This window comes from Parus major, chromosome 1A (genome assembly GCF_001522545.3).
Source record: "Parus major isolate Abel chromosome 1A, Parus_major1.1, whole genome shotgun sequence".
In the NCBI taxonomy this organism is placed as follows: Eukaryota; Metazoa; Chordata; class Aves; order Passeriformes; family Paridae; genus Parus; species Parus major.
In genome coordinates this window covers 2,582,703-2,596,836 of record NC_031773.1, presented here as the reverse complement: position 1 = coordinate 2,596,836, position 14,134 = coordinate 2,582,703, and the positions used below count along the sequence as shown (strand labels likewise).

The 14,134-nt window shown below is 42.0% G+C and overlaps 1 protein-coding gene across 4 annotated transcripts in view; it reads left to right on the top strand.

The window, feature by feature from the left end:
• MKLN1 (muskelin 1) overlaps positions 1-14,134 on the top strand; it is a 101,879-nt gene that overhangs the window by 78,476 nt on the left and 9,269 nt on the right. For 3 of the 4 annotated variants that reach the window (XM_033514287.1, XM_015627342.3, XM_019006620.2), the window contains 4 exons: positions 142-256; positions 1,815-1,954; positions 4,179-4,281; positions 12,408-12,462. In XM_033514287.1, coding sequence (XP_033370178.1) covers positions 142-256; positions 1,815-1,954; positions 4,179-4,281; positions 12,408-12,462 — 413 coding nt within the window. The remainder of the gene's footprint in view (positions 1-141; positions 257-1,814; positions 1,955-4,178; positions 4,282-12,407; positions 12,463-14,134) is intronic. The other variant, XM_019006619.2, reaches the window with a different exon arrangement.

The following is a 14,134-nucleotide window of genomic DNA, read 5'->3' as shown; positions in this document are numbered from 1 at the left end:
GGGATGGGATAATAGAGGACAACATAGAGAGAAGTAAGAAAATCTTTGGTGTTTTACGTCATTTGCACCTTCCAGCCTTTCAGCAACTTTTTGTGCTTCCTGTAGGTACAGCTAATAATTCCTTATTACTTTGAATTTCAGGTCTTGTGTCTATAAGAATGACCAAGCAGCAAAAGAGAATCCAGGTAAAAGCCTTCAGGAAGAGGAGCCCTGTCCAAGGTTTGCCCATCAGCTGGTGTATGATGAGTTGCACAAGGTATGAAGTGATTTTTTTTAAAATCTTCTTGCTCTTAAGATGTAGCTCTTTCCTTAAAGATAGTACAATAAATATACTTTTTGAATGTTTGGATTAATATGGTAACTCTCACTTAACTTCCCATATTTTGAAATAAGGTGCTAAATTATTTTTATATCATCAGGGATTTAATGTCACCTGTTGGTGGCTAAATGAGAAAAGATGGTTATCAAAATTTCTAGGAAAATACCTGTTTGAATGAACTAATCACAGTTAAGAATCTTCAGAACCAGGGGTGCCTGACTTTGCCCTGCATGTCAGAAGTAACTGTCATTCTTTAGCACTGTCAGCCTCCAATGGACACATTCATACTTAAATAGACTTAAAATTTGCTTTAGTGTATATGACAGCTCAGTGAACTTAGGGCTTTGTGCATATTAACCAATAAAGCACAAACTCACAGATCAGGTTCATAAATTCATTAACTCATGAATTTAAATTACTGTGACACATTTACTGATCCTTTCATGGATTTTTCTGTAATTTTCCCTAGTATGAAACAGTCTGAGTTAAAGAAAAACATATTTCAATCTTGCATTCTGTGAGGTGTTAATCAAGTTTGGGAAACCCAACTAGCCCAAAACTTGACAATAAGAGGGATTTTAAGGAGGAGTAGATGCAGATTCTGTATGGAGAAATTGCATTGCTTGTTGTCTTCACTGTAATGATACAGTAAATAAATAAATACTGTTCTGCCTTTACTGCTAAGTGTAAGGCACCATGAGACAGAGTAGTATTTTCTGAGTTACTCTGAATAAATCATCTCAGTTGCCCAGCTTTATCTGAGGAGCTGTTTGATGTGCTTGTTTTGAAGAGTCTTATTTTTAGAAACCTCTGTTCCAATGACCTTTCTAAACTCCTCTGATATAAATAAGGAGAGCCTACAGCAGTGGGATGCAGAATACATTGTTTTGACTGATTATTTTTAAAGCTGTGGGGAAAGGTAGCTTGTTGGACTTGTTAAACTTCAGTATTTGAAGGTCCTTTGTAGCATGTCTAATATCAACAGTTCAGAGTCTGAAATTACCACACGATGGGAAGAAAAATGTAGCGAAGAAATAAACAGCCCTTTTGTGATACTTCCACTCTTCTGGAAATCTGCCTCTCTCTGTAAGTCTAGAGTATGCTGGACTGGGCTTGGTGTCACTTTACTTTGGACATCTTGAGGACTTCCAACTCACCTTGTCAGTGCTTAAGGATTTATCACGCTCATGGGTTTTTCCTAAAGAAAGAGTTTGCATGAATGTTGCATGTTTATTTATAGATATCTCAGGTATCTGCTAGAGGGATGTTCTAACAGTACAACTCTTATTATCTTAAAATGTAAATGGTTCAAGAGAACTCCCTTAATCTCCAAGGGGACAAAGTGAAGATAACAAAAAGATGGAACAACTTGTCTAAAAGGCAGAGTTTCTCCCACCAGAATAAACCTCTGCAAAGCTGCTGACATAGTAAATTGCCTTTGTTCAGTGGATTCACACAAACAATCAATTTTTTGATCTGCCTCTCATTTCCATAGGTTCACTACTTATTTGGAGGGAATCCTGGTAAATCCTGCTCTCCAAAGATGAGATTAGATGATTTCTGGTCTCTGAAGCTCTGTCGACCTTCAAAGGAATACCTGCTTAGACACTGCAAATACCTCATCAGAAAGCACAGGTATAGAAACAAAGGTGGTTTGCAATTTTCTTTTCCAGGTGTCTCTTTTTTTTTCAAGTTGCTGAGACTCAAATCTCATAAACCATTTTGTGAAATGTCATTTTGTTGGTTATATGGAACTAGATGATCTTCAAGGTCCCTTCTAAACCTTCTGCAGGTTTCTTATTATTTTTAAAAATAATTGTCATAAAAAGCAGTGGGCCAGGGCTAAACTACAAAATTAACTTGATTTATTTTGCCTATGCTATTCTAAAAGTAGAAAAATCTGGTTATTGTGTGGGGAGTCATGGGGAATTTTTAGATTCCCTTTTCACTCTGCTGCTCATCAACATGTGTTTTGGTGCTGTCACCTCCCAAGGAAATGGAGTATGTTTTGGAAACACTGTTCTTGGAGATAGTAACAGCCTGCAAGGATGCTAATGAAGTCTGGGGGCTGGATGCCTTTGCACATCTGAGACTCAACCGTGGTGAGGTCATCAGAGTTTCTCATTCAGAAACTCCTGAAAGAGCTCACTTAGGCAGAATTCAGCTACTCTGCAGTGCTTCCTGCACTCTGGATGCTTCAGAGCTGCTTTATATTTGCCATTTAGGGCAGCAGCTTTTCAAAATCAAACCTATGGTGTTGCCTTAGTCAAGAAATTGCAGCAGTGAGAGAGCCTTTCAGGACCCAGCAAATCATTTGAAGGCAGTAAATAGCTCTCCCTGCATTCTGGGGGAGAATACTTTGTTATCAGGCTCTGCCAAAAGTTGGAAGGTCAGGTTTTCCTGATGGTATTTTATTTCTGAGGCAGCAAGCAAATTGCTGTACTCAACTCTCAGCACTGTGGCTGGGTGAGACACTGAGATTAGCCACACAGTAGATGTGAGCACCTACCTGAATGAATAAAGGCCATGCCCAGTTATCTTGGGAGGCTTTTTAAACCCAGATGCAGTGGTGTGGAAATGCAGCTGTGCATTTCCTCCAGTGACAGCTCTGGATTATTTGTTTCTACTTGTTTAAGTTGCTCTTGAAGGAGATGTTGCTGTATGTTATCTGGCAGAATTTTGGGGTTTATGCACCGTGCTCCCAGTTTTTGGGTCTGTGTGAGGGAGCCAAACGTGAGCAGCAGGGATGGTGGGATGGGTTACTGGCTGGAGCTGAATTGCTGTGGAGTCACTGGCTGCCCTTTTCCTGCACTCCCCCAAGCTCTAGGTACCAGAACAGGTGCTGGCCTTGGATCCACACCATCAGCTGGGGTCCTGTTTTTCCTATGAACTTATTTAGTACCAGCCAACAAAGCTGGGCAGGTGGAAAAGAGCACAGTGGCCGTGGTTCTAATCATTTAAAGCACTTCAGCTCTCTGGACCATGGTGCTGCCATCTGAGAAAATGTATGGCAGTGTTTGAAACCACGTGTAGTGACCAAAGTGTCAGATGCATCAGGTGGCAGACAAGGTCCCTGTGCTCCTGTGCTGCTCAATCACTGACATCTTCTTTAGGCAGTTTCAAAATTCAGGCTACACATGTCCAATGTGGTATAAATAGCCAGCTAGATGGCCCAAATGAAAAAATAACAATATGAGAAGATGGCAGTGTCATGCTGCACTCACTGCATAGGTGAGAGGAGGAAAGAGATGATTTTAAACCTCATCCTTTCTAGGCTTATGCAACCAACTCAGTGCTGCAGGGAAGTAGCTCTGCTCACTGAGGATGCTGAGCCCAGAATCATTTCCTGAGGGCTCTGTTTGCTTCTTGAGGGAATTCACAGAAGTTGCAGTTCCTGTTCATTAAAAGAAAATGAGGAATTAATGGTGGTGGTGCAGAGGATTTTTATGGAGCTGTGCTCTTTCCAAAGGTTGGATGTTAATATCCTAGGGACTGAAGTGCTCAAGGCTTGCCTGTGTCTGATCTGTGAAGTGCTACTCACACCTTACTTCATTTGTGGAAAACAAGCTGCACTCAATATTTTATATTTATATATTAAAAGCTTTCTGTGCATATACTTTCAAATATTTTTAATACTAATGTAATACTTTGCCCTTTTACCTCCTTTACACCCTGAAAAGACCCTCTTCCATGTTTCAGTCTGGCTTGAAATTCCAGTGAACATGAGGCTCAGCTGCCATTAACGTGGTTTTCTTTGGAAATACTGGGTTTGTTAGATGGGTTTTGCTCTTTGTTGTACCAGTAGTGTTTAGTCCTGAAGGAAATGGCTGTGCTCAAGTTTTCTGTCTCTTCTCTGCAGGTTTGAAGAGAAAGCTCAGACTGACCCTCTTAGTGCACTGAAATACCTGCAGAATGATTTATATGTAACTGTGGATCACTCAGACCCTGAGGAGACAAAGGAGGTGAGGATCAATGATCCTTGTCCTAACTCACTGAAAGTTTTGAGCCTCTTAAACCTGGGCTTTATTCAGTTTGTAAAAGCTTTGCATGTGCCAGGCACTTTGCTGTGTCATGTATTTCTCTGCACTTAAGTCACACTGTTTTGGAAACAGTCATTTAACAACTGCAGGTCCAGATAAAATAACTTTTGTACTCCTAAGAGTGAACACTAAGCCTTTGTTTTAATTCCAGTGTGTATATTTTGGGAGCTTTAATTGAAATGTAAACTCTGAAATGTCACCAGTCTGTAGTTGGTTGTGCAGTAGAAAGGGAGTAGAAACTTATTTATGCTCAGGCCTCTCAATATTCAGCATCTCTGGGGAGGGAGAGCTTTTCCAAAGATGATCAATATTTCTGGAAGTAGTTTATACCTTTTCATTGTTTGCTACCCTTAAAATCTTATTTCCTTTGCCTTTTGAATATTATCCAGTTGGCATGTTCTTTATTTATTCCAGGAATTTGTTCCCATTTCCTGTTTTGATTCCAGTACCACAGTGCGTGTCACTTTACAAAATGGATTAAAGAAATAGTGAGAAGTGTCAGATAAGGTGGTTGATTTGACTCTGGTGTTTATTTCCACATGGTATTTGGGGCAGGCAGCTGAGATGTGCCAGCATTTAGCTCCTGATGGGTAGATAAGGAAAAGTCTGTGGTTGCTGTCTTCTTTCCTTAATGACTTGGGAAGGGATTCGACAGCTCCTTCTATAAAATCATGATAGGAACAGGAGCAGTTCTGTTCCATGCTGAGTCCCTGGATTAAATCTCTTAATCTGGTGGCTTTAACTTGCTACTTTAGCTAAAGAGAAGATTATACAGACACTGAAAGGTTTTGGAGAATATGCTTCTTGTGTGTGCACAGGATGGAAATGTAGGGTTAGAATTAGGAAAAAAGTTTCATTTTATCAGGATCTTGGAAGTGATCACATTTGTCATAAATTCTAATCAGTCTTTATAAACATGTGATTCAACAAAACATTGAAGTGCTGTGACTCTCTGTTCTCTGTAAATGGTTTCTTGTTCAGATTGTTCCATACCAAGTAGTTTCACATCCTTTCTAGTCATTTCTTGCATAGGAAAGACAACAGATGATCATGCTTTTCAAAAGGTAGAAAAAGAGATTTATTTTTTTTTCCCAATAAGTGCCATCTTCCCAGTGTGGTAACACTTCCAGAATCTTGGAGGTTGAAAAAGACATTTAAGGTTGTCAAGTGCAGCCATTGCCCCAGCACTGCCACGGCCACCACTAAACCATGTCCCCAGGTGCCACATCTGTATGGCTTTTAAATCCCTCCAGGGATGGGGATTGCACTTCCCCAGGCAGCCTTTGCCAGAGCTGGACAACCCTTCTTGTGAATTTTTTCCTGATACCCAGTCTTAACTTGAGGCCACTTCCTCTTGTCCTGTGTTTTATTACTTGGCAGTGACACCCCCACCCCGGCTGTCCCCTCCTGTCAGGGAGTTGTGCAGAGCCACAAGGTCCCCCATGAGCCTCCTTTTCTCCAGGCTGAGACCCTTTCCAGCTCCCTCAGCCTCTCCCTTCCCCAGCTCAATTCTCCTCCCTGGACACACTCCATCCCCCTCAGTGACTTTCTTGTTATGAGGAGCCCAAAACTGAACCCAAAATTCAAGGTTTCTTCTTCCTGTTTGAGCCTGTACTAACCCATACAGTATAAGCCCCCATTCTGATGCTCTCTTTTCCCCTTCTGCTCCCTCCCACTCCTGTAAGATGTGTCCTGTGTTCTCTGAACTTCTTTTTTCTCCATGTCACACCTGTGTGCTGGTAGCTTGTCTCTCCTCAGCTGGTTATTCCTAAGGAGATCTTGCATCTCATGGCTGGCTGGGCCTTTTTATTATACCCTGAACAGCAAACATCTGTGGTGTAATGAGCAAGCTCCTCTCCCAGTTCCTGCTTCCTCCTGTCGCCCACAGACCAAAGGAGCTGCTGCAGAAGCTGCACGATGGGCACATCTGGCACAGGAAAGCCTTTAATATCCCTCTTTTCCTTTTCCCAGTTCAGTGTTCATCTTGTCCACCTTGTAGGAATGGAGAACTTACATGACTGCATGGGCTCCTCTGAGATTTTGGGGGAATGTAGAAGCTGTATCATATCAGGTAGAAATAGAATAAAATGTTTGAAAAAAAAATAACTACCCCTTTTCAGAGAGCACACTGGTGTTCTGAACATTAATGATCCAGCAAATGAGCTTACATAGCTCAATCCAGCTGAGTGAATATATTGTGGGCTTTTTCTCTGCAGGCCTAATGTCTGATCCAAACAAAATCCAATAGCTTCTGTCTGTCGTGCTGGGCCGTCGGATCAGCACGCACCATTCAGCACAATTAAAGCTTCCATCCATTTCAGCCATCTCCAAAATCATTTAACAGTTTCTGGGATGCTTTTTTGTTTGGGTTTTTGGTTGTTCTGTTTTGTTTTTAATTATTATTCATTCTGCTGGTTATAAAGCTTTAACTTGCAAAGCTTTTTTACCCTGGGACAGATCTGCCAGGGCTGTGGCACAGAGCCAGCTGCTGGGCTGGTACTGACTGGGTGCATTTCCAGTTGACGTCAATTTACCTTCCGGTTATCACATCGAGTTGGCTTTTTGCTCTGGCATTGCATCTTCAAATAGCTCCTGTGCTTTCCAAAGGACTGACGCAGGCATTTTGGATTCCATATCGAATTTCAAGCACCAGTTTGATTGTGTCTCTCAGTCCAAACACCTCCATACCCTGCCTTTATTTGATTTGTATCTTGATTAATAGCAAAGGCAATAGATGTGATTGGCTGCAGCCACTGAATGCTGTAAGGCTTCTTAGAACTTTAGGGAATCAATTCCTATCTGTTTTCTCTCTTTTCAGGGCAACTGTTAAATTTGGGAAGGCCTTGGCTGAATAGTTTTATCCCCAACTTTGTGCAATAGTTCTGGAGACTGGCCTTTATGGCTTCATGTTTTATGGATGGAGATCTGGGTGGTGTTATATACCATTACAAGCAGAATTTCCCCTTGTGGTGAGGCTTGCTTGCTTTGTAATAGAAGTAATTCCTTCAAACTTACTTAGGCAAGTCTGTTCAGCTGTTTGCAGTTGGATGCCAAGGAAAACAAACAGACTGTTCTTGAAACTTACTTTGGCTTTAGTAACCGATTTTGTTTAAAGTAGCATGAATGATTGATAGTAGGACCATACCCCAAGATTTTCATTCTGTTGCTGTGAATTTTAGAGATGCTGAGGACTATATTTTTTATTACTCTGAAATTCAGTAGATGCCTGCACGTAGCAGGTATTGCACGAGTGCCTGGTTTAGTAGCCACAGGCTGTGTGCCAGCAATTTCTCTGCCCACGAATGCAGATCCAGTCCCTTTTAACTGTGATTCTGCTTGGCATCACTTAAACCTCTTCAGTCAGTTCAGTGTTCCCAAATTAGTGGATCTTTTTTACTGGCTGTGGGTTAATAGCCCTGACACTGTAGGAAAAGGAGGGTAAGTCCCTAGAAAATGGGGAATTTTTCCTGTGATTTAACAGATTAAAAGTTGTATAAAAGCGTCATTTGCTGGTGTAAAATTTTCTGTTGGTGTGGCTGTTCTTCTCTGTCACACAGATGTGAATTTGGTGGAAGATTACAACAGCAGGCTTTTAAAGATAAAAGGATGGTCAAAATAAATATCAAATTGAATTCCAAATTTTGTACTTAGAGAAAAACAGGTGTTGTTAGAGCATAGAAACATCAGTAGTTTATGTATAAAAGCTAAAGATGCTCCTTGAATATTGCAGTAATCATACCCAGAACTTTGCTGCTCTTAAGTGGGCTGCAGTAGAAATCAAGATGACACAAAGAATGTCCAGTGCTTTCCAAGTATGGGAAAGCAGGATGATTTTGATTTTGTACATGGAGATTCAGCAACTGATGAAGCTCAATCCCATGATTGTTGTAAAACAGATTCAAAGCACAAGGAAAACTCACAGTATGTTTTTCTTGGAGCATGGTAGGAGAAAGAGCAAGGACCTGGAGGCCAGTCCGAGGCCTGACTTGCTTGTAGACTGAGCCCGTTCAAGGCTGCTTCATACTTTCCATTCTTAAGACCTTGTCTTTAATAAATTTGACAGATAAAGCCAGCAAGGCCCGAAAGTATTGTTTGAATATGCATTAGACTGGTATTTCTGGGAAAATTGAAGCCCAAATGGGAAAAATAATTCTAGGAAGGAGCTAAGAAAAGGCTGTTTCTCTTCTTTGTGTCCTGCTGTGATTCTTTGTAAAGCCTCAGAGGCCGAGTGCTGCTGGAGCAGAGGCTTTGGAGCCAAGGAGCCTTTACAGAAACAGCGTTCAGCCTTCCCAATTTCAGCAACAGCTCTGTTCTCAAAGGGTTTGAGCCTCTTTTTGCCTCTTTAAGCCTGTGCTGGGAGTCACCAGCCCCAGAGAACTGGTCAAAGCTGAGGAACTGGTTTATGCTGTGATCTGGGAACTCACGTGCAGACATTACAGAGGAGGAATTGTGTCTGATTCACACAACCTGCCAGGTATCCCAAACAAGAGTTACTCATTCCCCTTTAATCATTTTGTTTGTGCAAAGGCAGAGGTGTGCAGCAAATAGATAAAAATAGCATAGTATAACCTTTTATTAGTTAACCAGAGGTATTTATCTCCAAGGAACCCCTGCCCCTGTTCAGAAGGTTGGTTGGATCTCTGAGAGAGAAGTTAATTGTGTAACAAAGGGAACTGCTGTCTTTTGAGGCTTAATTTGGAATGGATGAAGCCAGTGAGCCAGAGGGATTGTCAGAAGAAAATGGGTGGTGGTGTGATTAAAGCAGTTGGATGCTTCTGCTGGATAATTGAATTCTGCTCTTGCCTCCATAACAGAGTTGCTATGTGATATTAAGCAAATTGTTTTTCCTAGATGGTCATTAATTGGGTGTTTCATTCTGGTGCCTGATGGGAGAGATCTGAGGTGTGATTTGCTTGAGGGCTTTGCTTTTTCTGTGTTGCATAACACTACATATTTTGAAAGATCAGATACTGTTAGTTTCAAATAAACCCAAAATTAATCAGAGTTTGAAGTGCCATCTGTTAGAATAACAATTAATATGATAAGAAAGTCAATGAAGAAATTAATTCCTTCTTTAGAGCAGAGCTTGAACTTCGTGAAGAAAATAGTACATTGGATATCTGCTGGGAACAGTAGGAGACCTGGTATTGAGTGAGCAGTAACTGTCCTATGCTTTTGGGAAAAAAAAATAGGGATTCTTTGGGAGAACATTGTAGGGTTTGGGATTGTAATACAAAAGCAGAGTGAACCAGCTTAGGCTCAGCACTGTCCTTAAATGATGTTCTTAACTCACATGCTTGACTTTTCTATCAGAAAGTGCTTTTCAAGTGTGAGCTGATACACAAATTTAATTTCAAACCAAACAAACAACAGCCCTCAAGGTTAACTCAAGTGTGGTACCATCAGCAGAGAAGGAAACAAGATCCTCCTTCCCTGCAGATCTGCAAAGAAGCTCATAGCCATGAAAATCTATCATGTGTGGTGCAGATGAGGCTGGAATACTTGGCAGAGGCCGTTTTCAGCAGTGTTTTGGTCTCAGGTCAGCGAGTTCCTGGCTGAACCCTGCTCATCTGGCCTCTTAGTCGGGCACCTGAGCCCCAGTGTGGCTTTGTGCTCCCAGCAGGGCATTGCTGCAGGAGCACAAGAACCCCTGGAAGCTCGTGGCGTCTGCTTTGTCCCAGCTTTGTGTGGCACCAGGCAGCTGGCAGCAGGCCCACCAGGCAATTGTGTGGGAGGGAGGGATGGCCAGAGCCTGGCATTTGCTCTCAGAAGCTGCACGGATTTAGCCACGGGTTTTATTGGAACTTTTGGAGCTATTTATGCTGGGCAGCTGTTTAAGTACGGTGCTGCTGGGAAGCCAAGCTGCCCTCACAAATGAGGCTCACGGTGGAATCCACGTGTGGCATTGCAGTGATTTTGTGTAACCAGGCCTCACACACAGGAGGGCACTTTACACTCCCTTCCCCCTCATCTCCAGTTTGTCAATCTTGTATCCTTCCTGCCATACCCTCCTCAAAGGATGCAGACTTACCCTAGAACGCTACAATCCTTATTTTAGCCTGTTTTTTCCCTTGATGTCACATTGAAATTGATCTTACTGAAGTGTTTTTGTAGCTTCTTGCATTTGGTTGTAGATCTACTTCTTGTAGTAGCCTTTTGCATCTGTGACTTCTGGCAGTTTTGTGCTTGGCCATTGTTCTGCAGCCCTGACTCCTTTGAGCTTTCTTCATAGAACTTGTTTTTCAGAACACTTAATTTTTTTTTCTAGTGCTTTCCTCATATGTTGCTAACTGATACAGGGCATCCCAAAATGGGTGCCTTATTGTAGAGGAGACTTTAAAACAGCAAGAGTATTTTATTTGAAGATTCTGCTCCTTTTCATGCATTTGTCAGTTTAATAATAAAGTGATACTGATCTGTTGTAGCTCCTAAGTGCATTTTCACAGAGCCTCTGCACCTGTTCCGTATTGCTGATTTTTCCTGTTTATGTTGATTTGCACTTGGCCTTGGTGAAATGCACCTCAATCCATCATCATAATTTGGATTAAGTGGAAAAACAGTTGGAAAGCTGTCTGTTCCATGCTGGCAGTCAGTCTGAGTGTGGTGTAAGGTCTGGTGATCCTGCCCTGTTCTGCCAAGCAGGTTATCACTGAAAATCCAGGGTGATGCTGACCCTGGGGCACAGATGAATCATTCCTGATTTGAGGCTCCATTTTGATGTCAAACCATTGATGGCCACCCACAGTAAAGTTATTTGACCTGTTTGCCTTTCCCTGTTGGCTTAATCTAAGTGATGCCTTGACAACGTGCCTTAAATACCATATAAAAGTGTTAGAATTCCTATGAATGTCAGAATGGACAAGGTCTATTGCCAAGTCCCATCCCTAGGGCCTTCTGCCTCGTAAGAGAAATCAGATTGATGTGCGACAACTTGTTGTTGCCAAATTCACGTTGGCTGCTACTCATCACCTTCTCCACTCCTACATGCCTACAAATTGTCTGTGTTCCCATTTTTTCTTGAAATTGAAATTAAACTGATGGATATGTAATGCCTGGCTGTTCTTTCCACTCCTTCCCTGAACATATTTGCTTCTCTTCTGGCTTTTTCCTCCCTTCATTTCCTTCAGTCTGGGTGCTGAAAAGACACAAGGGTAGGAGACACAAGATTCCAAGGCTTTAAGGAATCAACTCTTTCTTTGCAGGAGCATGACAAAGCACTAAGCTTTGCTGTTCCTTGGGTAACTGGAAACAGCATTCAAGGGGCAGAGGAAGACACTGTGGTCACCATCTATCAGTGAAACATGAAGGGAGAATAAAACCATGAATGTGTTAATAAAAATGTTTTTATTCGTGGCCTTGATGTTCCCAAACAAAGAATTTTTATTTTTAGTTAAGAAGATATTGCCTTAAATTTGTGATATGAGATCTCTGGCACTGCAAAGGGTTGTTGTCATTAGAACCAGAGTGGTTTGGGTTGGATGGGACCTTAAGGCCATAGGCAGGGATGCCACCCATTAGATCAGATTGCTCAGTCCAACCTGGCCTTGAACACTGGCAGGGTTGGTTATCCACAGCTCGTCAGGGCAGAGCTTACTCGGTGTTCAAGAGATTCATGCTCACTCCAGCAATTACCCTGTTTTTGTGCCATCTAATCCTTGGCTGCTGAGCCTGTACCATGTTAATCTCTGGGAATGTTATTGTGTGGAAGAGACTCTACCTTCTGCCAAAGAGGCAAAAAATTATATGTGAAAAAAAAGATTTTTAGAGCTCTCAGTCAAATACCTTTCATTGCATCAACACTGCTCTAATTCTAGGAAAAACCATCTAACTTGTGCCAGGATGACAAGTTGTAATGCTCGTGTGGAAGTGCCTGCTGCTGTTATTCATGTGTATGACACAGGAGTTACAAGGGTTGTGTAGAGAAAACACAGAAACTCTAAAGCTGTGTACTTCTAAAGCTACTTGTACTTCTATGACTCCTTTGGGATTTTTGCCTGTGTGGTTAATAACACTTTTTTTCTTGCTTTGTCCCTTTACCTCTTCTGTAGTTTCAGCTTCTTGCCTCAGCATTATTTAAGTCTGGCTCGGATTTCACGACTCTTGGTGAGTATTGTGTGTCGGAGGAATTACATGATGTTCCCTTTAATAATTACTCTTAGTTTCTACTGATTTTTATATCAAATGTTATAGTTCCTATCAAAGTTTCAGGCTCTTTTCAATATGCAAAATGCCACTACCCAGACATTTGAGAGGTTATTTATAATGACCAGTGTCCAGTGCCTCAAACCCATATTTAAAACATCTGTCAACATCAGTGGTTTTAAACCAATGCCTCCCGGGATCATTTTGTGTCTCTTATTACATCTGATCCTTCACTGTTACCCAAGTAAACAGAAGCTTTGGTCAGAATAAAGCACCTCCTGTCATGTCACTTTGGAATCTCACAGCATGGCTACGGCTCTGTTTGCTGTGATAACTGCAATTCCTGGAGTAGTTTGGTTCGCTCTGTTCTCTGCAGAACGAGTTCTTTGGGCAGAGTGTCAAGAGTGGAGAAAACAGTGGCGTGAAGGGCTGGAAACAGGAGGGCTGAGCCAAAGCCGTGATTTGTTTCGCCGCTGTTTTGTCCAGTTAACTCTTTGAGTGGTCTGAGCCTCGTCCTGGGCAAGCTTCAGGAGAGCTACAGGCAGAAATTACATCCTTGTACTGCTGGAGTATCCTCAAGTCACTGAGCTCTTGCTAAGAGAATGGATGAATTCAGTTTTTGATGGAGGTACAATTCCCAGTCTAAGAAAGTTAAAGCTCACTGCAGTTCTGCCCTGCTGGATGAGGAAGCTCTGCTGAGTTCCTGTGGTTTGGAAGACATCAAGTTGACCCTGTAAGATGAACTTTTTTTAAAGAAAGAAAACCCAAGTTGCAGAGAAGTTGGGTTTTCCATAGACTGGTGAAAACTCATGGTTTGGGCTGGAAGGGACCTTCAAAAATTATCTCATTCCAACCTCCTCTGCCATTGGCAGGGACGCCTTCCACTATCCCAAGTTGCTCCAAGCCCCATCCAACCTGGCCTTGATCACTTCAGCTATGGGAATAGCAGCTTCCCTAGGCAACCTGTGCCAGTGCTTCACCACCCTCAAAACTTTTCCATATTTTTAAGCATTTTAAAAGATGAATTCGTTCTTGACTCAGTACAATACTTTATCCAGATTCTGGGTTTACAGATAGGAGGATATGTACATCAAGAAAGGCTTTGAAAATAAAAAACCTAGCCCTCCTTGTTTTGATTAACTTGGTTGACTTTGATTAACTGAAGAGTGAGTTCACTGAATTAAAAAGCATTCCTTTGAGATAGCAGCAATGGAAGTAATCCAAAGCGGAGGAGATCATTGTGTGCCTGCCCTGTTGTTCTTGGTGATGGTTTTAGTGTAGGATTTGGATAAACAATACAAACCAAACCCTGCAGCGTTGGAGGCAGCACTCCAGAAAACAGTTTGCAAAGCTCCCGTGTGCCAGGATGCAGCCAGGTGCAAGTCCAGTGAATAAATACCAACTCTGAGTTGGAACTCCTGCTGTCAGCAGAGTTTATCTCAAGGAAAACTCCAAGCAATCCAAGGAACAGTTCTGGTTATGGCAGTGACGATAATGAAGAAAGCCTGAGGACAGAAGAAATGAGGCACTAAATAAAAATAGCTACATGGATTTTATTTTCTGGGACATCAGAGCAGTCCCCTGAGAACTCCTCCTTCCCCTGTTTCTTCAGGGCTGTCAGTGAGCTTGACAG